At 39.7% G+C, this 27,952-nt stretch overlaps 5 protein-coding genes across 10 annotated transcripts in view; 3 read left to right on the forward strand and 2 right to left on the reverse strand.

Annotated features, from left to right (window-relative positions):
* Positions 1 to 1,526: 1,526 nt before the first annotated feature.
* On the reverse strand, positions 1,527 to 3,130 carry LOC117575524 (pyridoxal phosphate homeostasis protein). Its single transcript, XM_034259770.2, has 5 exons — positions 2,999 to 3,130; positions 2,709 to 2,921; positions 2,489 to 2,636; positions 2,184 to 2,425; positions 1,527 to 2,118 (listed from the first exon to the last, which is right to left on the reverse strand). The coding sequence occupies exons 1-5, from the start codon at positions 3,089 to 3,091 to the stop codon at positions 2,050 to 2,052; spliced, it is 765 nt and encodes a 254-aa protein (XP_034115661.1). The 5' UTR covers positions 3,092 to 3,130; the 3' UTR covers positions 1,527 to 2,049.
* A 152-nt stretch (positions 3,131 to 3,282) lies between these two features.
* Positions 3,283 to 4,847, forward strand: LOC117575523 (uncharacterized). Its single transcript, XM_034259769.2, has 3 exons — positions 3,283 to 3,591; positions 3,649 to 3,916; positions 4,001 to 4,847. The coding sequence occupies exons 1-3, from the start codon at positions 3,373 to 3,375 to the stop codon at positions 4,582 to 4,584; spliced, it is 1,071 nt and encodes a 356-aa protein (XP_034115660.1). The 5' UTR covers positions 3,283 to 3,372; the 3' UTR covers positions 4,585 to 4,847.
* A 200-nt stretch (positions 4,848 to 5,047) lies between these two features.
* LOC117575669 (protein suppressor of variegation 3-7) lies at positions 5,048 to 6,671 on the forward strand. 2 transcript variants are annotated; one of them, XM_034259956.2, is made up of 3 exons: positions 5,048 to 5,144; positions 5,218 to 5,669; positions 5,730 to 6,671. In XM_034259956.2, exons 1-3 carry the CDS (start codon positions 5,113 to 5,115, stop codon positions 6,326 to 6,328), a joined length of 1,083 nt encoding a protein of 360 aa, XP_034115847.1. In that variant the 5' UTR covers positions 5,048 to 5,112; the 3' UTR covers positions 6,329 to 6,671. The 2 variants fall into 2 exon arrangements, with proteins under 2 accessions (XP_034115847.1, XP_034115846.1); XM_034259955.2 differs by having other exon boundaries at positions 5,218 to 6,671.
* On the reverse strand, positions 6,612 to 8,026 carry LOC117575670 (uncharacterized). Its single transcript, XM_034259957.2, has 3 exons — positions 7,957 to 8,026; positions 7,079 to 7,240; positions 6,612 to 6,805 (listed from the first exon to the last, which is right to left on the reverse strand). The coding sequence occupies exons 2-3, from the start codon at positions 7,205 to 7,207 to the stop codon at positions 6,722 to 6,724; spliced, it is 213 nt and encodes a 70-aa protein (XP_034115848.1). The 5' UTR covers positions 7,208 to 7,240; positions 7,957 to 8,026; the 3' UTR covers positions 6,612 to 6,721.
* A 1,209-nt stretch (positions 8,027 to 9,235) lies between these two features.
* Positions 9,236 to 27,952, forward strand: part of LOC117576483 (acetylcholinesterase) — a 36,086-nt gene continuing 17,369 nt past the window's right edge. The window contains exons 1-6 of one of the 5 annotated variants that reach the window (XM_034261256.2): positions 9,236 to 9,254; positions 11,057 to 11,125; positions 21,023 to 22,129; positions 23,996 to 24,134; positions 24,185 to 24,727; positions 24,791 to 24,998. In XM_034261256.2, coding sequence (XP_034117147.2) covers positions 21,843 to 22,129; positions 23,996 to 24,134; positions 24,185 to 24,727; positions 24,791 to 24,998 — 1,177 coding nt within the window. In that variant the 5' untranslated portion in view covers positions 9,236 to 9,254; positions 11,057 to 11,125; positions 21,023 to 21,842. Of the gene's footprint in view, positions 9,255 to 10,579; positions 11,126 to 21,022; positions 22,130 to 23,995; positions 24,135 to 24,184; positions 24,728 to 24,790; positions 24,999 to 27,952 lie in introns of those variants that run through there. The other 4 variants (XM_034261255.2, XM_034261258.2, XM_034261257.2 and 1 more) reach the window with 4 other exon arrangements.

Here is a 27,952-nt window from a genome sequence, read left to right on the forward strand (position 1 = left end):
ATATGTATGAGTATTTTCACAAATATCTATACCATATACTATAGACTTGGTCTGGTCGATTGCGTACGTATGTATAGCCCATAGGCTATACCATATAGTATACACGGCGAACATGTTCGTATTTTACCTTGCCTATTTTCAACGGCTGGCATTTTCTGTGTTAAAAATGTTTTGCATATTGTGCAATATAAAGAGAGCGAAGAATTCCAAAGCGGTATAGCGTATACAGATTTTGTGTCGCGTATATAACAACGATACCCGAGTTTTATGTTATTCACTAAAATACATTCATTCACTCACGTATGAGAATTTTCCATGTTCCATTGCATAACAATAAGAAATATGGATTATTTTACTTTTTAGAAAGTTAAATGAACTTTACGTATGTTTGGATACATGTTATGGCCTATATCTAGACTCATCAAATCAATTTCTTATGTTCCTACAAATTAAACACATAAATTTTTTGTGAAATAATATTAGACAATCAAATCACATTCTTATTTGTTATTTATTGTTTAGAAATATGCAAAAATATTTTTAATAATTGATATTGTAGTTTCGAGTTACAAACTAATGATTAAAATGCCTCTTATCTTTATTTCTTAATAGTCTTCAAGTAAGAGATCTATTTTCTATTATTTACTTATATTGTATATTCAATATTTAAGGAAATTCTAATTAATAATTATGATGTGTGAAAAATTAAAACATTTAGGATTTGTTCCATAAAATGCACTCTTATCAAAAATAAGTAAGCTCTGAATATTTCAGTAAGTTATATATATATACACGACTTTTCCAAACATTCTTTGTTATACAGTTACTTCTAATATTAACCCATTATCTACAGCTCATTCTATGAATTTCGGAATATATTAATTTAATGTATTAAGCGCACCTAAGAATATTAAGAACGTAAATACTTATTTCGAATTCGGAATAAAATAAATTTGGTAATACCTCAAGAATTTTAAAAAGGTTTACCGGACATGCTTAATTTCGTAAAACTATCATTTGACAGACATAATAGAAAAGTATAACTAATTTGCAAATTACCTCAAATAATGAATTAATATCGTGTATTCGAATTTGTATTTAATCTGCGAATGCATTTCACACATTATTTACATATCTATCCATTTTTCTAAATGACATTCAAATGGTATCTGTCCCAAAATGATTTGTGAAATCATCGAGTAGACATAATTGAAATTGAACTTTCTGTGCCTGTTCATGCTATTCAAATATTGAAAGTGATTTTAATCGAATTTTCAAAGCGTTTTAAAATTTGGCATGTAACCAGGCGACATTTTGGCCGCAGGCCAATCTAAAAAAGCCCGCAACTGCATAATTTTTTGTGTTGTATTGCAATTTAAAAATAATGCACTGTGCAACGGAAAACTTTTTGTCGATCAAGTACTCTCAAAGCCCTCCAAAAGTCATATCGTCGGAAACCATTACGCAAATCTGACACTATTGTAACAATAACCAATAAATAGGCCATACGCAATTGCAACAATTAGATAAATGCCTTCCTTTTACAAGTAGCATATACATTTATTTTTAATTTCAATAACAATATAAACAATATTACAGCTACATAATATGAACGAATGTGGTAAAGAAAACACAGCCTACGCATAGTATTTGTTTATCTGTAGATAGTCTAAATATAAGAGCCAAATCATTTTCAATGCATACAACTCTACAAACATAAATATATACATATATATTTGATATTATATACATATATAAAACTGATCTTATATACAGCAAGTTATGGTACATAAACGTACATACATGGAAGAATTTCATTTGTTTTTTTTTTCTCTCTTTCAATAACGTATTCTAGCCAGATAGATACGCTATGTTAGCTTATTAGTCGCCATAGGCGTCATTGGGAAGCAACTGTATTAAGCATAGGCATTAAATGCTGTGCTAGAAATTTAGATCTACATCTACAGAAACATCCCACGACGAGAGCGCTTTTAACACATTCCTCTTTAACAATTTACTCAGTTTAGCAGGCCTCCGATTGCCTTGGGCTTATGCCTTGGCGGCGCGATATCCAAAAATAGATGTGCCAACGCGCACTATAGTACTGCCCATTTCGATCTGTAAGCAGAATATCATGAATAATGCTCAACTAAATGCTAGCTCTGCACAACGATCAGACGTACCGCTCTGTCATAGTCGTTGGACATTCCCATTGAGACTGCAACTTCTTCGCCAGTCAAATTGTTGGCCTGACAAATGGTGCTGTGAACCTTCATCAGTGAGATAAAGTCTGGATTGGGTCCCTTACTATAATCAAAACCATAGGCTCCAATGGTCATTACGCCTACAGCCTGTAGATTCTTCAGATTTGTCCTGATGTATTGATATAGTGATGGGGCTGCTTCAGCATCAATTCCGCTCTTCACTGCAGAGATTAAAAACAATTGGATAATGCATGCTGTCGATAAGATACAAGTAGAATGTTTACCATCCTCTTGACTGGTGTTGATCTGTATGAGAACACGCAATGGCTCCTTAGCCTCTGGCTGTAACTTGGACCAGGCGGCATCGAGACTATTAGCCAACTTCTCGCTGTCAACAGTTTGTATCATGTGAAGATTGGGCAGTTTAAGCACCTGTAACCGAATAAAGGTGTTAACGTCGAATATAATCTAATCAAGTAACAGACTAGAGATCTTATCACCTACTTTGTTGATTTTGTTACTCTGCAAGTGTCCAATCAAATGCCACTTGATTTCCGGGCATTGAGCTAAAATATCAGGATGCTGACTCTTCTCCACTAATTCCTGAACGTAATTCTCCCCAAAGTGGCGTTGTCCCGCATTGTAGGCTTCGATAATGCATTCAGCCGGCTTTGTTTTGCTAACGGCTAGTAAAAGTGGCTTTGGTCCGTTGATTTCCTGATAAGAGATTAGAGATTTCGGCACGTGTAAAGTGCAATTTATCCAGATGAGAGAGAGTCCTTACTTCGTCTTACTTTTGGGCGTTTCTGTAGCGCCAACTCCATTTGATTCAGCACATGTTGAAGTCCGGCTTTTATATCGAATTCGGCCATTGTGCGACGCAGCATTAAATTTATATTATTTTCAATGTATGTACATATGTTTATCGCAATTACAACTTTCTGTACAATCGATTAGCTATCGTTAAGGGTGTACAAATTTACCAACACTGTGACTCTTAGTAATAATCTAGTATTTTTGTCCTATTAAAAAAAAAATACTATGTGCTGTTCAAAGCCCGCATCGTTTGAATATTTAAAATTTGTCAGAATTGAAGAAAAATGTTTTCGTCGCAGCAACACATGGCTGTAAAACATAAATCAGTTTCCTCAATCGAGTCTCACAGACAATGGCTGATGTTTTAAAGTGCAGCGGCGACGCAGTTAAGGCTGCAGTCGAGTACTTACAAGCCATCAAAATTGTTGAAATTCGACAGACCCTCGAGTTATTGGGAGTGCAACATATTGAGGTCATAGCTGCACTGTTACTTTTTGTAATGCTGCAGTTTACAAAATTCACCGCTGTCCTTTTGCTTGCTTGTTCGATAGCTTACGGTATATTCTATATGGTAAGTTCGATATTGCTATAATATTTGGTATCTTTTTTAATTTGCGCCTTTCCTTAGTGGGATACTTGGTTTCCAGAAATTAAGGAAAATTCTTCGGCAACTACACAAAATGCTGACTATGGCTATTTATATGGCGCTCCTTTTTGGGGTAGTTATGGTCCTAGCTATGGCCCTGGCAATCTCAGTCGAAATAGTATTAGCAGTGGCATTAACTCCAATTATGACAATACCTACGTTGCCGCGCTTGCCGCCTCCAATCGAGATGCCCGGACATCCGCATTATTCCCACCGTTCTCAAACAGCGAGATCGCAGAAACGTTGCCAGGTTCGTTAATGCGTTTTATACAAATTGAGATCTTTGGGGAACGAATACACTAATCTGTGTTGCATTTAATTTTTGTTATTTTAGGAGATCACATGTACGATACGGAAGAGAAGCGTATCAACCTAACTCCTTATTTCGTGCCGCGGCCAGATCCATTTAACCAGAAGAAACAAAACCCTTCAGGTACCAGCACTCCAGTTGGACAACGGCATTCGACTAGTGAACCTCGACCACAGCGTAGACTTCCTGCTCAAACATCTGAAGAAAACCGACATAATCGACGTGATCCTTTGGCTTTTCGCAGACTGATCGCCAATGACTATAGAATGTATAGGCCATCAACGTCTGCGGATGCCCAACAGTATTACAGTTATTCAATTCCTGTTCCGGAGGAGAGAGCAAGACGGTTGCCAGGCTTTTTTGACGATTACAAAATGAAGTATCGCCGCAGTAATGATAAGAGATCTTCAACTCAACGGAATGCTAGCCATGCCAATGAACAACATTGGAACCGGCAAAATGGGAGAAGTGTGTCCCGAGATAATTTACTGCATAGATCACGGAATGTTAAAGAAGGTTTTCCAAATCAGTATGGTTCTCCTCAAGGCCGGTCGAATGCTGGAAATCACTATAATCCGGACAGCTCAAGGAAGAAAGTGCGAAAGTAAATCCAAATATCATATTGGCAAGCTTATATAAAAATACTACAGATTTCTTTTGGTAAGCAATTGAAATTAATCATATATTTAAGCCAGTGTCATTGTGAATGTGGAACTCCAATAACATAATATCGGGGCTGGAAATTATAATTAGAATTAACTTAAAAAGAAAACCTTTAGAATTTACGGACGCCAAACAAAATGTAAAATATAAATTCAAAGTTAATAAAAGTGTATGTATTGAGGAGACAAATTTAAAATTCTTAAAAAATATTTGCGGATTCATTAAAAATTGGAAAATGCATTGGTATAATTATAACTTTAATATTTATTTATTTAGTTTAGGAAATTAAAATCTGACCCCTTCGACTGCAGCAATATTAAAGTTTTCAGTTTGTAAAAGAACAAACTTATATTTTAACAAAGATACAATTTGCATGGAATGAAAATACTATATCTAAGTTTGGTATATTTGTGTTTAGTTAGTCTGGTCACATTGCACACAATTTGTTTATATTTGTTGTAAGTAAGTAATAAATGTCAAATTTACAGCTGACCCAAGAAAAACTGTAAGTACTTCAACCAAAGTAGATAATGCACTCATACGAAGATCATAACATCACTCATATGCGTCTTACACAGCGATGCATTGCGCTCTGAGTACAGACCACGTAGGCCGTGTGCGCTTCTCAAATATCCCAGACCGAAGACAAAGCCCGAGTATCAGAGTCTATATCCCTGGATAATACTGGATGAAACGGATCCACACTTTGTGTTCTGCGCTGTCTGCGAGTGTCGACTGAGTGCCAAACGATCCGATCTTGGGAAGCACGAGGGCAGCATCAAGCATTCGGAGAATGCACAGCGCAAATCACTATCTTTGAGCAATGAGGTAAAGGCTGAAGGGGCAAATGGAGTGAAGTGGGAGTTTAACGATGATGAAGATGGTATTGTGCCATCGTTGGGCTTTGGCGCCGATGTTGCTGATATGTGCAAGACTGAAGAAGACGAAGTGGAGGCTGAAGCAGATGCTGAAGAAGATGAAGCTGACGCCGATGCTGAAGTAGATGATGATGATGACGGCGAAGTCGATGGTGATGCTGACCTTAATTCAGAATATGAACCACAAACTAAACGACGTGTCTCCGAAACAGACTCGCAGAATTCCGGAATGTTGGAGTATTTGCCACTGCAGGTGACAATCAATGAACTACCTCACGTCCAGCTAACGCCAGCAGCTCAGCTCTCCGCACATTGTCAACAACAACCGATGACCTCAACGCCACAACCTTGTCGCATTACTATTAAAAAGGTAACGGCACCGACATTGTCCAGTACGACAACGAACAGCTGCCAAACGCAGCAGCAGGAAATCACCTCAAAGGCAACCATAACACCCATTTCCAGTGGCTGTTACACGCCCACAGTTCGTCAGCCGCAGCTGCAATCCTATGCTAGCCGACAACTGCAGTCATATCAATTACAGCACATCGCTGCACGCGACTCCCTTGATCTCTTCTTCGACAGCATTTGCGCCACGGTGAAGACACTGCCGCCAAAGCTGGCAACCGAAGGTAAAATCCGTGTAATGCAGCTGATCGGTGAGCTGGAACTGCGCGCCATCAATGAGCGCGAAGCGGTGCCAACAGTGAATCCGATCGGCACGCCACCAGATGCTTCAGCCTCCACGGGAACTGCAGATGCGCCAGGAAGCAGTCAGCAGAATGCAACGGTGGCATCGACAACCAAATGATCGGTGTGAATGCTTAGTCCCTGGAACCAGTTCAAACCATACTCTTATCATTAGCGAAAAAGATTCGTGTGCACTGCATACTGTTATATGATTGTTAATAGCATACTTCTATACATATATATATCGTATATCTAGTATACACATATAGTATTAGGCTTCATTCACAACCGTCAGCAGCACAGTTGTAATATTGACCACGCGGGTGCGAAGGTAAATACTGTTATCACCCTTTGCTGCAGCAGCTGTTATCGGTCAAAGATTGATTAAGTAAAACAGAAAAAAATACCATTCAATTATTAATTAATTAAAATTTATCATTAAAAAAGTCTGACAAAATCAACAATTACATATTTACTATTGTACTTAAGATTAGGCAATGTTTAATTTAAGCCTTTAGAATAGGGGCTTGCAGTCCATCATGGCCTTGGCGCAATAATGCGGGAATTGTAAGCCCTGCAGAAGAATTTCGGCTACGTTCTGTGCGGGTGAACATAAAAAAAATCGTGATTAGGTTCGTTGTGTATTATGGTATGCGTACATATACATAAGTATATTGTATGAAGGATGTTCTTTTTTTTTTTTTCGTTTTTATCATAAGACTAGTTGGCTTAGTTGGCGAGTCGATGATGTGCAAATACGTTATGAGTAATGGTTGAAAAATCTAGGCATAATGATAAGCGTTCCCACTCAGCAACTACTATAAAAATATGATGTCATCGGGCGATTTTATTTCACGCCACCCACACTTACCGCCAGTCCGGGAACGCAGACAACAATTGCATAGATGACGATGTAGAAGAAAGCGCAGAAGAATGCAACCGCAAAGGAAACAATCCAGAAGACCAGCAGCCAGAAGATGAACCACAGTGGATTACCCATGTTAATCAGCAAAAGCGCTTATTTGTATTACAACTGAAAGATAAGAAATTAAACTTTAAAGAATGTTGCTAATCGTTTTTTTATGTGGGCTTTCCATTCGGAATGTTTTGACTGCATAAAAAACGCATAGTGAGGCACAGACGAAATTCATTTGAAATAAATTTCACTCATGGCTTTGAAAATGTATGACAAATAATGTAACGACCTATTTGGAGTTGTTTTTGTCGACTGTGACCATAACCATGTGTTGATATGGCGATCTACACGAATGTATGTCATTCGAGGTAAAGTTGTATTTAAGCTATTTTTCAAGTTAACGGGTGATACTCTATTTAATCTTCGTCTAATTTGCCTATAAATTTGTTGTGTTGAAATTTATGGAATACACATTTTATTAACTTTCGTAAGTTAGAGATACTTTAACCTTTTTGATAATGTTTTTTGTGTTATGAGCTCACAATGTTATGCAAATTAAAATTTTTTTAAATGTAATTGGGCGTGCCTGCATTTCAAGTTTGTCTCATCGTAAACAAATTGTGTGAGTATTTATGTAAACAAAACATTTGGAATTTTAGTTTTAGTGTATGTTAGTGGTTGCATCAATAACTTTAACAAATTCGATGCGTCGGTATGCATGCAACTTATAAATAAATACATTTTAACGAGCGCCTACGCCAAGTAATTTGGCCAAACAAGAACAGCACACAGCCAGAATAACAACGCACAAGTAGTAAAAACAGAAGACCCACCTTAAAGTGCAGGTAGATCGGCGCAACGACGTTCGAGTGGGACGAGCAGTAAGCAGCAACTAAACAAAACTGGCGCAACAAGTTATATGAGAGTTCACACAAGGTTGCCGGCCGTCGCATTGAGCAGCTTTCGCCAGCCGAAAAGTATGCTACACAATTCGCAGATGTTGATCTGCTGAAAGCTTTTTTTATCTGATGGATGAATAGGCCAAAATGCATGGTGTATGCATAGTATGTTTGTTGTCATGCCCACAAAGTCATTTCAGATAAGAATAATTTGATTAAAACATAATTAATTGAATTGAATAAATGAATGAAACTTGATTATTGTGAATTTGTGGAATTTTTGTTTTATATAAAAGCGATATGAAGACCCTAGTCATACCCTGGGTGCTGCTTATCCTGATGCTTTTAATATCACTTGATATTGTAATTTGATTTTTGAATAGTCCGTTACGTCATTGTCTTGGCAATTTAAACGCTATTGATCGAAAGATAAAATTTGCTATCCGTTATACTAAGAATGTTGCCTTGGAATAGTTTCGAAAGTAATTACAGCTTTTTATCAGATAAAAGCTGCCGATTGTTAAAAGCTGCATAAGCAATGCACTACAGTGTTGTCAACCTGTTCTTTTTGCGGATAGAAATATTTTTTGTATTAAAAGACAAATTTAAAAATTTTCCCTTTTAAGCCCCGGTTTGCATGGTAAATTAAAAAATAGTTCAAATTGAGTTTATGGCACAGTTCAAATAAGTTATCTCTAGACTTATAAATATTGATTGTTGATAAGCACAATAACAATATTTTTTAATTGTGTTCTTTAATTTATGCCAGTATTTAATTAACGGAATAACGAGCTTGATACTACAAAATGCATTTGTTGTTGTGTACCAAACAGTTATAAATTGCTAAAATTTGTAAATTTGAAATGTGAGAAACAATATGAAACCTAGTCTTTTCGCATTTTTAATGCTCATCTCTCCTCTATAAGTGTAGAGACGTTAACAACACTGATGCATCCAACACGCGCATTTAAAGATTGTATATATCGAAAGTTATACACAGCAATCCCGTAAGCTTTTACACACAGCTGAAGGCAAAAGCTCTGCGTGGCGGCCGAATGTTTTTATACGGGTTGCTTGGACAACATTTAACATTTTTTGTTGTATGACACGGACAGCGACGACGCTTCTCGCCACTGCTGCAGCTGTTGTTTTGGACCATTTCGTCATTCTGTCGTGAGTCGTCGTCCTCGTCTTTTGTTGTGTGCGGCATTTTTGTGAGGACTTTGCTAGCGGTTTGTTGATTCGATACTAGATAGATTTTTTGCTATAAAATCCTCCTATCCGTGTATAATGCAGTTACTATCTGTAGTAAATATACATTATTGGCGTGTTAATAAGTGCTATTAAACACAGCAACAGCTGATAATCATATCACAAAATTGTGTTGCCTAAATCAGCGGCATAAAAACAGCTGCCAGCTAAGGTGTTTGTTTGTGTTGGAAAACGCTTTGTGTGATTGTGTGTGTATATGTGTGTTACATATGTTTGTGCATATGCGTGTGTTTGTAATAAAACCGGACAACGTGCGATCGATTTTTAGGGGCCTTACAGTGGTACCAAATTTTTAGTCTTGGAATTACTTATGTACTCGAAAATACTAGATTTCGGTTTCTAAGCGGGTCTCTATATTTATTTCAATCCATATTTTATTTATTTATGTATGTGTCTGTGTGTATACATTGTCGAAAAAGTTTCAATAGCATTTACTAAAGCTTCAATAAAATGAAATGTTTCTGAGTGGGGTTATCAGCTCCTTCCGCCATCGAACGCAAAATGCTTGACAAATAAATAAACAAACGGCCACTAGAGATAATGAAATTTGGCTAGGCCCGAAAGCAGCCAGAGCAAGAGAGAGCAATAAGAACAACAAGAATATTAATATGGACAACAACAAGAACAGCAAAAGCCGCAAAATTTAAGGGGCAAAGAGAATCGTGGCGACAGCTACCAAAAGTTGCCAACAAAAACAAACAACAAACACAAAAAGAGAGCATGCAAAAAAAGCTTCTTGGCCATAATACTACTACTACTATTACAGCAGTAAAGGCTCAGAGCTGGTAGAGACCGAATCCGAAACAGAAACGGCGCAGCGACTTGACGTATAACAGTTTTTGAGAGCAACGAGAGACAAGAACAGTTTTCATAGCAACGCCACCGACTCGACGCTTCTAATAAGCATGAACGATGATGATGACCACTCGCAGCCACAGGGCACATTGGTTAAATGTTAGCTATAAAATAACAACAAATGATTACTTAAAGAAATTAATTCAAATGTTGTTCTTTAAACATAAAAAAGTGGGTTTTACAGTTAGAATCAGTTATTTATATTTTAATTTGTTATCTATATATTTTTATCAATTAGCCTAGTTATTACAGATAAATAAGCATATCATTAAAAGCCACTGCGGTCACTGTGCGGTTTGCTGCCTGAGCTCGAAGTCCCGCGCGAGAGAGAAAAGCCGAGCGAAGAGAGAAAATCCGAGTGCAGGTCGTAATCCGTATGTTTTGTAGCACAGTTTAAAGTACGCATTGCGATGGTTTTTCATTTTAGTTTAGCTAGAGACATCGTCGTGTAACGAACAGAAGCTCTGCGAGCAACTGCACCTCATCGGCGTATCGACGGCAGAATACAGTGCGCAAAAAATAAATTAAAACAAATATACAACAATATTAAAATAAAGAAACAGTACACAAATTCAATTTCCAAACAAGTGCATTTCTGTAACATTACGAGAAATACTCTCACTCTCCCACATCATAAACTCTCCATACAAATTCCTCTCTCCACACTCACACCAACATACAAACACACACACATACTCAATCACATACTCACATATGTCGCATATGGCATATAAAGACTAAACTATATTTAGTTAGTGTTCTTGCGTGCGTTTGATTCTTAAGTTTTACATTATTGTGGCAAATATTGTGGCTGAAAAATATTGAAGAAAATCCCTGTGTACTAATAAAAGAAAATTCCAAATTTATCTAATTCCATCTGCAATAACAAATATCAAAACGGAAATAGTAAACGAAAACAGTGTGATGTAGAAGAAATCATCGAATCTGAGTTTGTACCAAACGCACAAAGCTCAAGGTAAGTAAATACAGAGAATGCAAAATGTATGCGTACTGTGGCTGTTGCTGTTGTTCCTAACAAGTGGGCTGGATGCCAGTTATGAAACATCAATTTACGGCTTAAACCCCGTTATTATGTTGCCGATTTTTTGCATTTAACGATTTTTGATGAGTTCCTTGATCCGTAAAGTCTTTAGCAATTTGGAGCGCACACAGAGACACACAGGAACACGCATATATATTATATATATGTATATGTATAAACGATGCGCTGCCTTCGAAAAGAACAGGGGAAAGTGTGATACAAATTCATAATTTGGCTGTTTATGTACACATTGGCAATATGTATGTATATGTAAGGCACACACAGATACATACATGTACTACGGGAGTCTGCGAGTATTGGTGGTTTATCGAGTGGCGACGGCGGCGACGACGACGGCGGCTGCCTCAATGTCTGCCAGCTTGAGCTACCTGTCTAAAAGCGAAAAGCGAGAAAAATAAGCAGCAACAGCGAAAGCGAAATGTAGGATACCTACAGGCAGACACACACAGATATTTTCTTCTTTCATTTATTTATTTATTTTTTGTCGTTTCGTCTTTTTTCCTTTTTTTGGCACGTAGGCTCCATAACTTCCGCTCGGTCGGCTCACGCGCACACCTGTACTCACACTCATCTAAACATACCTGAGCATCACATTGTACATATGTGAGGAACATTTAAAATTCTGATGAAAAGACACTTTTTATTCGGTATACACTTTTTTTTTGCTCGGGCTCTTCTCCGTTTACCTTTTATTTTGTTCCCCATTTACTGTTATCGCGATTACGTTACATACTCTTGTGTTTGTACTTTTAGTTAGCCTGCATAAATTGTAAATTGTAAATTTGGTGTTTAGGCTTTCTCACACACATTTCGTTTAAATTCAACTGTCGATTTATCACACTTAACCCCCAACAACAACAACAGTAACAAAAGCAACAACGATAATAAAAACCAGCACTAACACATCATTGTCATCATATCATCACTATGATGATCTCGCTGATTACAGAACACTGATTAGTTGCCGAGACTCATGCGATTGCGTGTGCGATTCCATTCTACACTATTTTGTTCTATTTTGTAGTGGTCTCTGTCTGCAAAACAAAACTATGATTACTCGTTTGTTCCGCACTGAACTGTCCATTCACATAGTTCAGTGTTCTGCGGTCCCAGCTGCAATTAGGGGCCTATCTACATTGTATGGTCACAGTCACAGATGCAAATATCTGACCAGCTAATACCATGTGGTAATCCATTTTGTTGGTTTTACGATAGCATCTTTCATATGTATGGTGGACTGCATTTTAGATTGAGATTTATGTGGATTTATGTGGTGCACACATAAAGTAAAAACATTTTTTTGAGTTTTTTTTTACCGTTTTTCTTTTGTTTGGATTTATAAATTTTTGCATCTCTTTTAATTGCGGGTAAGTCCATTGCATTCCAAACAGTTGGAGAGATTAAGAATTAAAATATATAATCTGCAACGAATTTCAACTCTTTTTAAAGCCTGTTTCGCAGAGTAAAGAGTGAAAAATAAAATGAGGATTCTCTTGGGGTTGACAAGAAAAGAGAAAAGGTTTTTTTTTGTTGTTTATCCCCTGAGTGAAAATTGGATGATCCAATCACAGATGATATGATTGTCATTCATATCTGGAATTGGACTGCAGTTGACTTCCGCTTAGCATCGCATGAGAGCAGTTCAAAGGCATTTTGCAGCATGCCACACAATTGCATGCACAATGCAACGTTCATTTGCACACAATAACCATTTGTTGCACATCCCTCCCAATCAATCCCCATCCAGCCATAGAAATGCGTGAGGGACGACAGCAGACAAATCATTTTTGCTCATTCCAAAGCGCACAAATTAAGCGGAGCGGAGATTGCTTCAGGTCCGGGGTCTGATTTGTTCGTATTGTTGAGAATTTTGCCGTGTCATGTCATCAGTTGCACTTCCAACTAAGTCTGTACTCTCTCTCTCTCTCTCTCTTTATCTACGTACATATTATATATACACATGCATATATAGATATCATATCACAGTAAGCAACCCATCACCCCTAATGTGTCACATGCAACTGCATATACGTAGATATGTGTCTACGTCCAAGCTGCCAGATTTAATTGAATCAATTTTTATAATATTAACTTACAAAGGAGAACTTTACCGTGGGAGCTATGGCTTTAAAAATAAAATAAGCAAATGCCAAAGTCTCGCCTTCCCCCTTCAGCTTCTGTCTTGTTCTCTCAGCCTCAGTCTATTTTTCCCCCCTTTATTATTTTTTTCAATGTTGAGAGCCACAAAAAGCGGAGCACAAATCACACAAAATAAAGAGCACAAAGGCACAAAGCTTAAAGCGTGAAACACTTGAGAATTGTTTTGCACTTTTATTTTTGTTTGCTTTTTCCCTTTTTCTCTTCTTTTGTTGTTGTTGTTGTTGCTTTCTTTCATTTCTTTTATTTTCTTGTATTTCTTCGACGAAAAATGTAGGAAAAATATTTTGCGCTTGCTCGACTCAACGGGATTTCGTTGGCTCAAATATTATATTTTTCTTTCGCTGAGCGTCCCCTTTGGGCCACGGAGCACTTTGAGTTTGAGTTTTTGTGTGTGTGAGTGTGATGTGGATTTTCCTTTTGCTTGGCGTGTTCTGAAATCGAGCAACACATAAAATTCATATTTGGCAAGAAGCACATAAAAAATATGCAAATAAAATGTCATTAAACAATGAAAAGGACAAACGAGCAGGCGAACCAAATAAAAAAAATAGAAAAAAAACACAATACTTAAACTCAGCACAATACCCTAAGTTAAATACAGTGCGAGTATTCACATTCAATTATATTAAAGATTAGCAAAGAATCTATCTATAATCCGTAGCTAAAGAATGTTTGCACAACAAACACAGGGTATTGCAAAAAACGAATCATTCGATGGTTGGCGCAGCATTAAAACGCAATTTTATTGCCTGTCCTTGGGGGGGTATTGGAACGGCGTTGCCATCATTGTCTTAAGGACAACAATGACGGCAGGCGACGACAGCCCGACAACGCAGCAAACATAGAACCATCGAGGCAGAACTAAAAGGGCAAAAAAAAAAAGAGAACTACTGTTGTTTAGCATTAGTTTTATGTTGTATTTTTTTTTCTTCTTTTTGCTGTTCCCTTTTATATGTCTCTGCACTGGCTACTTTTATTGTTTCTCAGTTTGTTTTCCCTGCGGCCATTGCCTGGCGATAATAATACGATTTGTTGTCTACTGCAGGCTCATTAGATTTTATTGGTTTCTCTATTGAAATACAGTTGCAGTTTATACGCTTAGTTTCTGTTGGGGCGAGGTTTTTAAACAAAAGAATTAAAGCGATTGTGTTGTAGAAACAGGAATTTAATTTAAAGTTGGATATTGAATATTATTTAATTCATTTCAACTAGCATTCAAAGAGAACGAAATATTCGCGTTTTTACATACAGATAATCACTTGCAGATACATACGAGAAGCACTACATGTGGGATATACATACATATGTATGTATGTACATATGTACTCGCGAGTTGTGCTGGGAATAAAAATGCCTGCTTGGGCATAAAAAGTAGCCAAGGGTAAAATAAAAGCCAGCACCAAATGCCGCATGTGGCAGTCAAAAGGAGGAAAACCTGAAGTTCTGTTGCGTCTTTGGGAATACGCGTCGTATGCGCGATTCTGCTAGGTTTTTCCACGAAAATCGGGCTCTTGTTGTTATCATTTCTGTTGTTATTTTGACTTTAAGTCGAGCATAGATTAAAGCTCAGCTGATTTACTTACTTGACGGCGGCATTAACGTGTTTAATAATCCATTTTGTAACTTCAGCGAAGCTTAACAGATTTAATTGGGTTGCAACTGCAGGAGACACTTAATATTCGCGATGTTAACACAGATATTTATTGCTGCGTATAATTTATTAATTAATAAATCATTTTGTTTACTTTTGCCAGTTTGCCGTTTTTGCTGTTTATTCTGTGGCGTAATTACGTAAATTTGACTAATTGACAAGCGTCAAATAAATATAAATAATAGAGACATAATTGTAATTATCGTTTCAAATAAAAAAAGAAACAATAACAACAACAGCGAAAGCGAAAGCATAGGAGAGGAACATGAGGAATGTAATTGCAGCAGATGCCAATTAAATTTCCATTTAAAAACCCACGCGCCTTTTTTGTCTTTGTGGCCATAATCTGCCTGCCAGTTCCAACGTTTCGTTCTGCTGCGAAAATTCAATTGAATAAGTCAGGCAAATGCACACGAGCGAAAGAGTCATCGAGTTGTCGAGTCAACGAGTCGATGAGTAGATGAGTAGACGCCCAGTTTTGCAGTTGCAAAACTTCCAGTTGGCAGCTCCCTGTGCAGAGTGCGACCCTTAATGCACTGATTATCGTAATAGACAGCCCAATTAAAACTCTTACGCTGCTCTGAACATAATTATGCCATAACATCATTATCAGCGTTCTCATCATCATTATTGTTGTTTTAGAGGCGAATCATTGATGCGTGATGTTGATAGTGCATTATTATTCATAACCAAGTCAAATAACTCAAACTGCCGGAACTTAATATACAATTTGCGGCTATGCATGTGGCATATGGCGTGTGGCGTGTGGCACGTGGCGTATGCTTGATACGGTTTGCCAAAAAGCCCGATGCTGATATTTCGAGTAATTAGTCTCAAATGGTGCCTGAAGAACAAACGATGACATTTTCCACGTCCTTTGTGTGTGTTGATTTTATGGCCTGGAAGCAACATCTCATCTCTGCTATATTATAGTATTCCATATAGTACAGCTTCCGTATGCACATTACAGATTTGATTCGCCATTTGCTTATGCTGTGACGTCACGAGTTGGGTCACGCTTTTGGCTCCTTTGTATGGCTGCCCTTTGGCAGCTGCTTTCATTTCTTGCGTCATTTCATATAAAAGCAGCTTTCACATTTGACATTTCACAGAATCACAGGCAGAAGCAGCAGCAGCAGAAGAAGAATACGTCGTCCCCGATGGCGACACTTAATAATCGTCTTGATGGCCTGGGCATAAAACAAAAGCACAACTGTAACAAAAACAAATTCGAATTGGTCAACTTGGCGTATACGTTATTTAGTTGTTGCTTGATCGATGTTATCGGAGTTTATGAAATTTATATTGAGTCCGTTGCCAAAGTTTTCTAGAATACTTGTTTATGCCACTCTAAATTGCAAAATTTCAGCTTTAATGCAATTCATTTATCGTTGTTAAATGCCCGCAATGCATCATATTGCATCCATTCATTACTCATTCATCATATATTTGATGCACTTGAATGCCATAAAAGCAGCAACGTCATTTATTTTTCGAGTCAAGAGTTTGGCGCACGTTTTAGGGTCGTGCGTCGCTTATGTACGTGCCTCGTTGGTCGTGCCAGCGCATTTACTTAATAAAAAGTTGGGCAGACGTACCATATTCGCCCTGTGGCAGGTGGCTGGTGGCAGGTGCCAGGCGCCGGGAATCAAGAGTCAGTCAGGAGTGCCAGGCGGGGGACGGAGTGCAAAGCGTCGCAGTCAAAAATGGCGGCTGCTGTTGGCAGTTGACTTGTTCACATTTATTTGATTATTGATTTTCACTGGTAGCGTTCTCGGCGATGGCTTTAAGTGCAACACCGGCAACGGCTTTGGAACTGCCACCTCCCTGAGTAACTCGAGACCCGAGTAACTCACACATATACACACACAGTCGCATATACACAAAGAGAAGTGGGCACGTGGGCGTTGCGAAGCCGCTCGAGATTCGCATATGTCTTCGACTCGGCAGCTAGAAACGGTGATATCATCAAGGTCAGTTCCACAAATGAGCCAAAAGCAAACGGTGGGCAAAAAGCGAAAGCAAAAACAGAAAAAATAAAAACAAAAAGCCTGAATACCCCTACTCACACACATAGGTCGCACTAAATTGAGCGTCTCAGCGTTAACGAGCGCCAACGGCGCCGGCAGTGGCGTCGAGCCACTAAAGTCGTGGCCGGACGTAGCCACGCGGCACTTGTTTAATGATGGGTCACATCTCCCCCTCCCCCACCGCTTTCTCCTCTTCCTCCTTCCTTGTCGCCGTGTCCACATCTGCCACATGCGGCGCGACGGTGTCGAGCAATAAACGGCAAGCGCCAAGCAAATTCCTCTGGTTGCTGCCCTCTGCCCCAGCGTTTACCCTGCTGTTGTTTTGTGTTGCTGGCTGTGTATTTGCATCCTGAAAAATAATCCAGCACACTCTCGGTACATTGAGCGCTTAACTCGCTCAGATCGCATCATTTCGAAATTGTCTATATACTTGAGTAAATCTAACTGAAACATTGAGCAAGAAGATTAACTTGTTAGCAAAGCTTAAATAGCTGCAATGTCGATTTGCAGTGTGTTGGACATATTTCGCAAAGTTTTTGATTTAATTTGAAATTGCGCAATAAATCAATTTTTTTGCCGACAGGCTATTTCATTTTCGAAATGTCAAACACACATTTTTATACCCTGTGCACAGTAGGTGAATGAGAAACAGTATGCTAGTCTGGAAAACACAGTTGAATAGGATGAACAAACGATATTTTATACAGGATATGTTGGCAAGCTGGCAAACCTCTTTTTCGTTGTTCTTGGTTTTCTTTTGTGTGTGCTTTATTTTATGAGCCGCTCAAAGCGAATAGAAACATTTGTTTCGTGTGCTCGTTTCGATTTGTGCCACGCCTGCGTATTTATTTTATAGTCCGCCTGGCGCCAGGCATTTGGCTAATGGCTGCAACTTGTGCCACTGCCTTAAAAGGTCAACTGCAATCCCACGAACCACTGAAGGCAGTCGACGCGAGCAACGGCAGCCTGCGATTCAATCAGTTTGCTTGAGATAAGATGAAAGCACTTAGAGTAAACATCGGGGGATGGGAAGGGGAATGGGAAGCGAGATGAGTGAGAGATGTCTGTTAGATAGTTACACAACAAATCACTTAAAAGTAAACAAAAGACACAATCGTCAGACAGTGATTGGTGCAGCGGCGGATGGCAATCAATTATTTTTAGAATTGTTTAAACGCTCAGCGTTGGCCCAAAGTAAACGATGTCCCTGGAAAATTGTATCAAAATTATAAGCAAGTCTAACAGGCATCTGTATCTCTTTGAGACACACTTTTTCGATAGAGCTGCTACCCCCTGCCTCCATCCAACTGCTGGTGAGGCAAACCCTCTTCAACTCATCAATTAAAACTATAGACTTTTATACCAGCTGGGACAACACACTGGCAGAACGTGAACTTCAGTAAACGAAAACACAAACACAAACACGGGCATCCTACTTTCCATTCCCATTCCCTTTCCCTTTCTCACTCCCACCTTCCTTACCTCACATTCACTTTTCGCTAACCCAATTGTTTTCGTTGCCGTCGCCGAATTCGCTGCCTCGTTTACCCTTTGACTTTCAGAGTTCGTTGCTAGCTGTTGTGTATCTTTTTCGGCAGGTGAAATTCGCAAAACTCTGAAAACGAAAGCAAACAAAACAAACAAATAGGAGGACAGGTGGAATGGGGTCAGCGAGCAGCCCAACCTTTATTCGGGTGACCTTTGTACACAGCCAAGCTGACACCCATCATTCGCCACCCCCTCCCGAAAACCGCGCCAATATTTCACCTGTGCACCAGCGTCCTTGTCATCATCATCACCATCGTCAGCCTATTCACCTTCCCTCCAAATGCGCTCTTGCAAACTTTGAAAATTATAATTTAATTTGAATGTCATTAAAATTTGTGCGGCTTGCGCTTACTCCGCATCCCGCACCCCGCGCCTATAATCTGCCAATTCCCAAACTCTATACGATTCCCACCCTCGTTGCGGAATAAAAACTAGCATTCTAAATTAATGTGATTTGATACATGGACGCCTAGATAAGATGATTTGAATTCCCAGTTTCTTATGAATTCCCAAGCAAAATGCTTTGCTTAGCCTATCCGGAATTATGACGTTTAATGTAATCAAGAGTTTTGCTGGCATAGCAAAAACTGTGGGCACATAAATTGTATGTGCCATAAAAATTAAATAAAATAAACGAAACTTAATTTCAACGTGACACTGCGTTCCATATTTTATACTCAACTCAATCCTCCTCCCCTAAGCGGCTAGCATAAAAAATGCGCATTTTTATGAAAATAAAAAAAGAGAAAAGTTTTTGTGAAACTGCCAAGTGGAAGAGCTGGGAAACAGCAAACGACGCAGAAAAACTGCTGCGACCGCAAGAAATTAAGGAAATATTCACTTAGACACTACGCCTTATCTATAGGTGGCAGTCGCTTTGCAACTAAAAGCACTGAGAGGCTTTAGAAAAAGGGAAACTTTCTGAGATGGGCAACAATTTTCACTGTCTTGAGACCCGCATGGAAAACTGCTGCTGTCAACTTTTCTTTCTGGAAAAGAACTGCAGCTGAAATGCAAATACAACTTCTTAAGTAGAATTTGTTATAACTTTAAGTAAATTGTTTGTATAAAAATTACACGCAACATTTTAATGCAGTTGTTAAATAAATAATACACAAGCAAAGAAATTATTATTGTAATGAAATTCTTGTGTGCTTTTTAAATAAGGAATGTCCGAATGTAATTAATTTCAAGATGGTATTCTGAAACGTCTTTTGTTGAAAATTGAGCTAAATTGGCTCAAAGAAATGCAGTAGGAGCCGCATTAGGGCGACTTAATGCCATTTTAATTGTACTGCAAAATAACATTTAAATTAGTGCGGCGCGGCGCCAGGAAGTACTAGACAGTGGCAAGGAGCTAGTGGTGGCAAGTGGAGTTATTATGCCCAACAAGTGAGGACGAAGACGGGGAGGAGAACTGCCACGACAGGCAGTAAGAATATAAGGGCTAATGGGCCGCCATCATGCAAGGCAGTCTGCTCTGAATCGTGTCCTCCGGTTGCATTTGTAACAAAAGCGCCAGAGTACGTCAAGGACAAGGCATGGGAAACTAATAAAAAAAAACATATACATACATATATATATAGTATGTTTTTGGCTACTTGGATAATGCGGCTTGCCACGAAATGGCAAACCCCCAAAAAATGCAGCTTCTGGGACAATTATTCTCGTGACTTGTGGCAGGAAATTGAAGTGTTTAGCTATTGTAAAATACAAGCATTAAATCATTAATTTTCCAGCTTGTATTTCTCTTGTGTTAATGCATTTAAAAAAATGGGTTTCCTTGGGGTTTTGTTTTGATGTTTATGGCTGTTGCAGCTTGCTGTAATTGAGAATTCAAGAGACTCTAAAGCTAAAATATAAGAAAATATGAGTATGAAAATATATTTAACGATGTTGCTGCCTGGCAAAGGATACAAGGATAGAAACAGCCGCCTTAGAAAACGATACTCAGCACTTGAGTGCAGTAGTGAGTGGCCCCGATATGAACGTAAACCTGTGTGAATATGTGTGTGCGAGTGGTTAGATGAGCGATGTGAGATGTGGGCTGAGTGGGTTAGGCACTCAAAACTTTGAATACAAACTCAGACCGAGAACGAGGCAGCCTCCAATTTTCTTTGCTTTTCACTATTGCATTTCTGCTCGAGTGGTAAACATGTACACACAGACACACACACACACACTCGTACACTTGCATCTAGAAGCGCAAACACACCTAAATATTGTAGCATACAAACGGGGGCAACCGACAAGCACCCAAGTCAAGTCAACATGCACTTGTGAAACGGCAACAGCAACAGCAAAACAGAAAAAAGTAAAAATTAAGCTGACTAGCGAGGCATACAACAGCAGCAGCAGCAGTAGCAGCTGTGGCAACTGGGGAAACTAAGACAAATAACTTAATGCCTTTTCTATTTGCAGTTCAAACAATAGCGTGGCAGCGGGGCCAAGCGGAGGTAGCGCACAGGAGACGCAACAAAAGTGCAACAGCTGCACAAAACTGGAAACTAAAAACTGAAACAAAAGCCCAAAAGTCAAAGTAAACCCAGACAGGCAAATACAAAAACGAAAAAGACAGAGAGAAAGAGAAAGAGAGAACGAGCGAAAAGGAGAGAGCGAGTGAGCGAGAGAGAGAAAGCAGAGATAGAGAGACAGAAAAGCTGCTAGCGTAGAGTGCTGGAAGAATGTGTAGTGCAGAGTCCACACGGCAGCTTAAAGTGGCAACAACAGCAGCAGCAGCAACAGCAGTAGCAGTGGCAGCAACAAACACAACCGGATAATAAGCATAAGGGGCCAAGAACAACAGCGACAGCGACAGCAACAGCAATAGTAACAACGAAATCAGCAGCAGCGACTGCAACGAGTGTGACAAGTATTTGCGGTAGGCTGCAGGGTGCGGAGCGCAGGCCGATCCGACGAACTAAAGCCGCCAAGGGAAAAAGCAATAATCACATAAAACCACAAATCCGAAACCAAATCCAAAGCCAAAAAGAGAAAAACTAAAGTGAAGTCTACAGCACAGAAAAAACAGCAGCAGAATCAAAGCCAAGCGGCTAGTGGCAAGTAGCAAGTGCCAAGTGGAGAGTGACAAGTGGCAAGTGCAACTGTGTGAGTGACGTCACACGCCACTAAGTAGGACACTCGGGCGGCAAAACGTAAATTTCGTTATTTTGTTGGCAGCACTCGCATCCTCCGCAGTCGCAATCGCATTCGCACTCGCATTTGCATTCACATCCGCGCAATGGTCTCTCGGTTGAGCCTGCAGTCGCTGGCCGCGGCGCTCTTCGTGCTGTCGCTACGACTGAGCTGCGTGTGCGGCGTCATTGATCGCCTGGTGGTGCAAACAACCTCCGGGCCGGTGCGCGGTCGCTCGGTGACGGTGCAGGGCCGCGAAGTGCATGTCTACACGGGAATACCATACGCCAAGCCGCCCGTCGACGATTTGCGCTTTCGCAAGCCGGTTCCGGCGGAGCCCTGGCATGGTGTTTTGGATGCCACCCGCCTGTCGGCGACCTGCGTTCAGGAGCGGTAAGTGGCGCGAGGAAATGGGTGGTGGGGGTTGGGTGGCTGGGATTGCAGCTTTGCAGATGTAGTTGACCTAGAATTCAGACCGGCCCCGGACCGGATATGGTAGCTGTTGACCTAACTGTTGCTAGTGACGTCATCGCGAACATCCGTGCAGCATTTACGCGAGCAAAATGCCGGTCAACTGCAAATTGATAAGCCAATTTATATAACAGGCCAAACACATTGCCCATAAATTAAAATTTGTATTCAAATCAATTTAAAGCGCCAAGACCGAAAAGGAATATGATTGAAAGTTAATACTAGAGCATCATCATACGCATTGTGTATACGCACTTTATTTCTCACTTAATGTTTTTTTTTCAATAAAATATTTTATATTTAAATCTATTTGAAACACTCAGTACAAATAACGGCAAAACATAAATATATAGTATTTCAGATGAAATTATCGATATTGTTCCCATTTCGTATACGCAATTTACTATTCGTGTTGCAAAGCTTTGCCATTCAAATTTATGTAGCATACTTTTGGGGGTATTATTTTAACGAAAAGCATACAGAATGGGAAGATCCAAATAGATGAAATGAAATTACCATTTTGTCATTTTTTGTGTGTCGTATTAATATTTTCTGATAGAATATATTATATACTATTTTAAAATTCGAAATTCTGAATGTACATTGCGTATACGCATCTTGATTTCTACTTTGCCATACATATTTTGCAGCATACATAATAACTTGCGGGAATTAATTCATAAAGCTTTCAGTTAATTGTTAAAAATTATTTCTTTCGCTTTATTGGTACTAATTAATAAAACACTCCATAAATTCTGTTATGCGTATTTTAACTCTAAGTCTGTCAATAAAATAATATCGACACTGTTCAGAAAACTCTTGCGAAACTGTATTTCGTTTGGTCGATATTTTCGGAATGAATGCATAAACGAGTGGCAAAATAAATAAAGGTTCGCCATTATTTAAATAGTTAAGAATTAGTTCAGAGTTGCTTAAGTTTTACTATACCTTTAACTTGAATCTTTGATTGTCTTTGGACGGTGTCAGAATTCTCACGGACCAATCGTTAAAAGCAGCTTAAACTTTGTCCGAACACAAAGTCCAATAAAATTGTAAAAATATCTAATTTGCCAGAGACCACACAAAGATATCATTGTCTCCATTATGTGTGTGTGTGTGTCAGTGTTGTATAACGGAAATTAGACAAATATAGAGATAGAGACAGAGGAGAATCGCCTTTTCCGGTTGGTTATAAATTACTTTTATGCGAAGTGGTAAAGTTAATTTCAATTGACACGAAACCAAACACACCTACATAATGGAACAATCGGACATGCGTAAATGTGTGTGTACGTGTGAGACTGTGTATAGTATCAAACGCACATACAAATATACATATATTGAGCCATAGAAATGCGTAACTACAAGTTTCGTTGCTTGTACGAATTGTATATCGATTCGAGGGATTCAACATTTATAGGGCAAATGAACTAAGAGTAGTAGTGTGGACTGTGCAGGTGGATAGACTGGAGACGGCACATACAGATGTACAAACACACATACATACATACATGTCGGTGTGTATGTTTATGTGCTTGTGTGTCCTCGAAAAATGGCACAGCGAAAGTAAAACAGGCAAATCAGAGGAGAGCAAATAAAAATAAATAACACAGCTGGTTACTTTGTCGTAATTGGCACGACCCGCAATGCTTCTAGGTCTCTGACTGTGTGAACGGGCGCATAGGAAAAAGTAGTTGATTTTGGGAGGAGAGGAAAGAATGAATAGTCTTCTATTAGCATGTGAGAGAAAGATGGCGCAACTAAATAATTTCTCTTCTCCCGCAATAGTTATGAATACTTTCCGGGCTTCTCTGGCGAAGAGATCTGGAATCCCAATACCAATGTATCCGAGGACTGCCTGTATATAAATGTGTGGGCGCCAGCGAAGGCGCGACTGCGTCATGGACGTGGCACCAATGGAGGCGAGGTAGGTTTTCAAATTTTTCCAAAATACTTTGAATAATCACTTATTTACAGCATTCGGGCAAGCAGGCGGACACTGAGCATCTGATACACAATGGCAATCCACAAAACACGACCAATGGACTGCCGATTCTGATCTGGATCTATGGCGGAGGTTTTATGACTGGCTCAGCGACACTGGACATCTACAATGCAGACATTATGTCTGCTGTGGGCAATGTGATCGTTGCCTCCTTTCAATATCGTGTTGGTGCATTTGGTTTTCTGCACTTGGCGCCAGAGATGCCTGCCGAATTTGCCGAGGAAGCGCCTGGTAATGTTGGCTTGTGGGATCAGGCATTGGCCATTCGCTGGCTAAAGGATAATGCACATGCATTTGGCGGCAATCCCGAGTGGATGACATTGTTTGGCGAGTCAGCCGGCTCGAGTTCGGTTAATGCACAACTTATGTCACCTGTGACGCGGGGCGTGGTGAAACGAGGAATGATGCAGTCGGGCACAATGAACGCCCCCTGGAGTCACATGACATCGGCTAAAGCTGTGGAGATTGGCAAATCGTTGATCAACGACTGCAACTGCAATGCATCAATGCTGAAGGTGAGCTAAAAGTGCACCCATCTAAATATCTGTTAGACAACAGTTTTTCCCTTTTTTGTGTAGACAAATCCCTCACATGTTATGAGCTGCATGCGTGCCGTGGATGCCAAGACCATTTCAGTGCAACAATGGAACTCCTACTCAGGCATTCTCAGCTTCCCCTCAGCACCGACCATTGATGGCGCCTTTTTGCCAGCGGATCCCATGACACTGATGAAGACGGCAGATCTAAAGGATTATGACATCCTGATGGGAAACGTGAGAGATGAGGGTAAGTGTATTTATATTATATATTTCCAAGAACCAAAGAACAGAGAACTCTCGTCTAGCATCCCTGTAGATTAATTAAAGTCGTTTTACGGAGAGTGAGATGCATTGCGTTGGTTTAGATGCTGGTTAATTTTTCATTATATTCGTGCTGGGGACATCAACTTTATCAAACTTAACTCAAGCTGTTGTCCAGTGTTTTTTCATTCTTTGCCATTTCCCTTGTCTTCTTTGGCCTAACAATAGTCAGTCAGGCAGGCAGCTCAACTCTAGCCTCATTCCCTGCTGCAGTCCTCGTCCATTTTATCCATTGTTGCAGTTTTATTTTTGGCATCGCCTCCAACCAACGCTGACGTCAGCAGTGTGCCAAATTTTACAGTGGCAACTGTGCTTGGCCAAAATGTAGCTGCAGCCATGAGAGCATGCTTCATGTTGTTTGTTCTGTTAGTGGCATGCCCCTTTTGCCCTGCCACACCGCCTTTCCTCTTGCCATTGCCATTGCGCCCAGCCTCCACTTTAACTACTCGTACTGTCAGCTTTGTTGCAGCTTTTGCTGTTTGGCTGTTTGGATGTTGTGCTGCTGCTGCTGCATCCATTTGTGATTTTATTACTTTTTACTCATGCTGTAGCAAACTACAAATACATTTTTCTCTTTTTTTTTGTTTGTCGTCCTCTTGTTGTTGTATTATACTTGGCAAAAGCATTTCATTGTTGTCGTTTTATGGGAGCTCTCTTAAAGTGGGCGTGGTCGGGCTACTGACGCTTAGCAGCTTACTCGGATGCCTTTCAAATTTGACTGAGCATAATGCACTCGACTACTATATATATTTGTGGCCGTTGGTCTCCGACTCGAGCGCTTATTTTAATGCTTTATTACCCAAGCTCATAGCTAGCTATATATACTATACGTATATTTGTGACCCACACACACACACATAAATTTTAGTTTATTGTTGTAACTGGGAGACTTACAAAAAATGCACTTTGTATAATGGCCTGGGCTTTGTGGCTTTGCCAGTTACTGTGCAACTTTTGCACAAATCACAGCACATTTTTGAATTTTTGTCAACGCACTCGCATAGAGTTCATGCCGGACACGTTCACACAAATGGTTAGCAGACCGCAAAAAAAGGAGCAAATGTCAGGCGACTTCTTGGCACTCAGCTGTTTAGGGCGACATCATAAATTATTTAAATATGTGCCTGTGTGTGTATGTAGGTGAAATGAAAATAGATGTACATGGCGTGGCAGGGTATTTGCAGCCACTAAATAATATGTGTGGCACACACGTGCTGCATAGGACATTCACACATCGAAAGGAAAGAATAATAATTCGCTTTTTAATTCATTTGAAAACTTGTTGGCTCCTACTCCATTTTCGAGAAGCTCTATTGTTATACAAAGTTTGACTTACGATTATTTATTTTGTGCTAGCCAAAACTTTTTCAATGGACTGCCTTACGTTGTGTAATGTCAGACGGAGATTTGTTAGAGAATTTGCAGCTTGCATTCATTCATGTTGTATAACCATCTCATTAGGTTTTAAATGCGTCGCTGTAGATTAGTGTCCGCACAGTCATTAGAAAGTGTTTGCGAAACTTGCATACAAATTCCATTTAAATATTCAATTGAAAAGTATGCTACACTTCTTTGCTTTGGCGCCTCTGTAAGTTGATGATGATGATGATGCTGCTGCCTCAACCGCTTTGCTTGCGGCGGCGGCTGCAGCGTTTCCCATAATTTATCGCCTCAACGTATGTGTATGTGTGTGTGTGTGTGTGTGTGTGGTAACGATAATGCTAACGCTTTGTGTGCATTGTGTTCGCGCTATTCGTGCCATGCCGCGCGCCACTTAAAAAATTTCCGTTCGTTTCGCTTTCTCCGTTTTTCGCGAGCTGTGCGTTTGTAAACGGCAGCTGTGTAACTGTATATGAGTGTGTGTGTGTGATGTTGGTTGTGGGTTTTGTTTTCGTATAACAGATTCTCGTGCGCTTTGTGTGCTTTTTCTTTGCCTCGCTTCGCTTTCATTTTTCTTGTTGCCATTGCCATTGCTGCTTCGTCATTTCCAGGCGGCAGGCACCGAAACACACACACTCACACGCACACTCACACACACACACACACACAGTGGCACTGACACAGGCTCGGGGCACTGGCAGCTCTACAGACACGTGCGCATTTCTGCTCACTTTCACTCATTGCTTGCAGCTGCTGCCTTTTCTCTTTTTTTTCTTGCTCTTTCTCTCTCTCCTACTGTCCTGTTTGGTCTCTCTCTCACTTGCTCTTACTGTCGCCCTCTCTCTCTCGCTCTCTCTGGCCTGGCGTTGTTTTTGTTTTTGCTGCAGATTACAGCCAGTGGCGTTGCTGCTGCTAGTACTCTCTACTGCTGCTGCTGCTGCCGCTACTCTTAGTCAAGGTGTGCGTGCCCACAAGGCGACCACAACGATGGCGACGGACCGCATATAACTGTTTCTGTATTTGCGTGCGTGTATCTGTGTGTGTGTGTGAGTTCAAGGTCATCTAGCATTTGAAACAACACAATAGATTACAATGCGCCGCGCACATGAAAACATCTTAATTTTGTTGTTGATTCGCTGTCGGCTTGAAATTTTTGAAAGCGCTTCTTTAAAGACTTGCATGACTTTAATCCAAACCAAGCAGCAAGTCGCAAATATTACGCATACGTCTCATGTGTCCTAGACTTGTTATTAACGCCTCTTTACTTACTCAATTCGTGGCGTGAATTTTATTAATTTTTAATGTTTCAACTCATATTGCATAGAATCGTAATTGTTGCCACTTAAAAAAGCTGTTGTTGTTATAATAAATTGGGGAGTATATTCTCTGACAACTGTGTTTATTCACATGCCACAACACATCTAGTAGTTGAATAATTATAGAGTCGCTTTATTATTTAATAACTATATTACTGCATTGCCATTGAAATTGCTTTAGAAG

Source organism: Drosophila albomicans, chromosome 2R (assembly GCF_009650485.2).
Source record: "Drosophila albomicans strain 15112-1751.03 chromosome 2R, ASM965048v2, whole genome shotgun sequence".
NCBI lineage: Eukaryota > Metazoa > Arthropoda > Insecta > Diptera > Drosophilidae > Drosophila > Drosophila albomicans.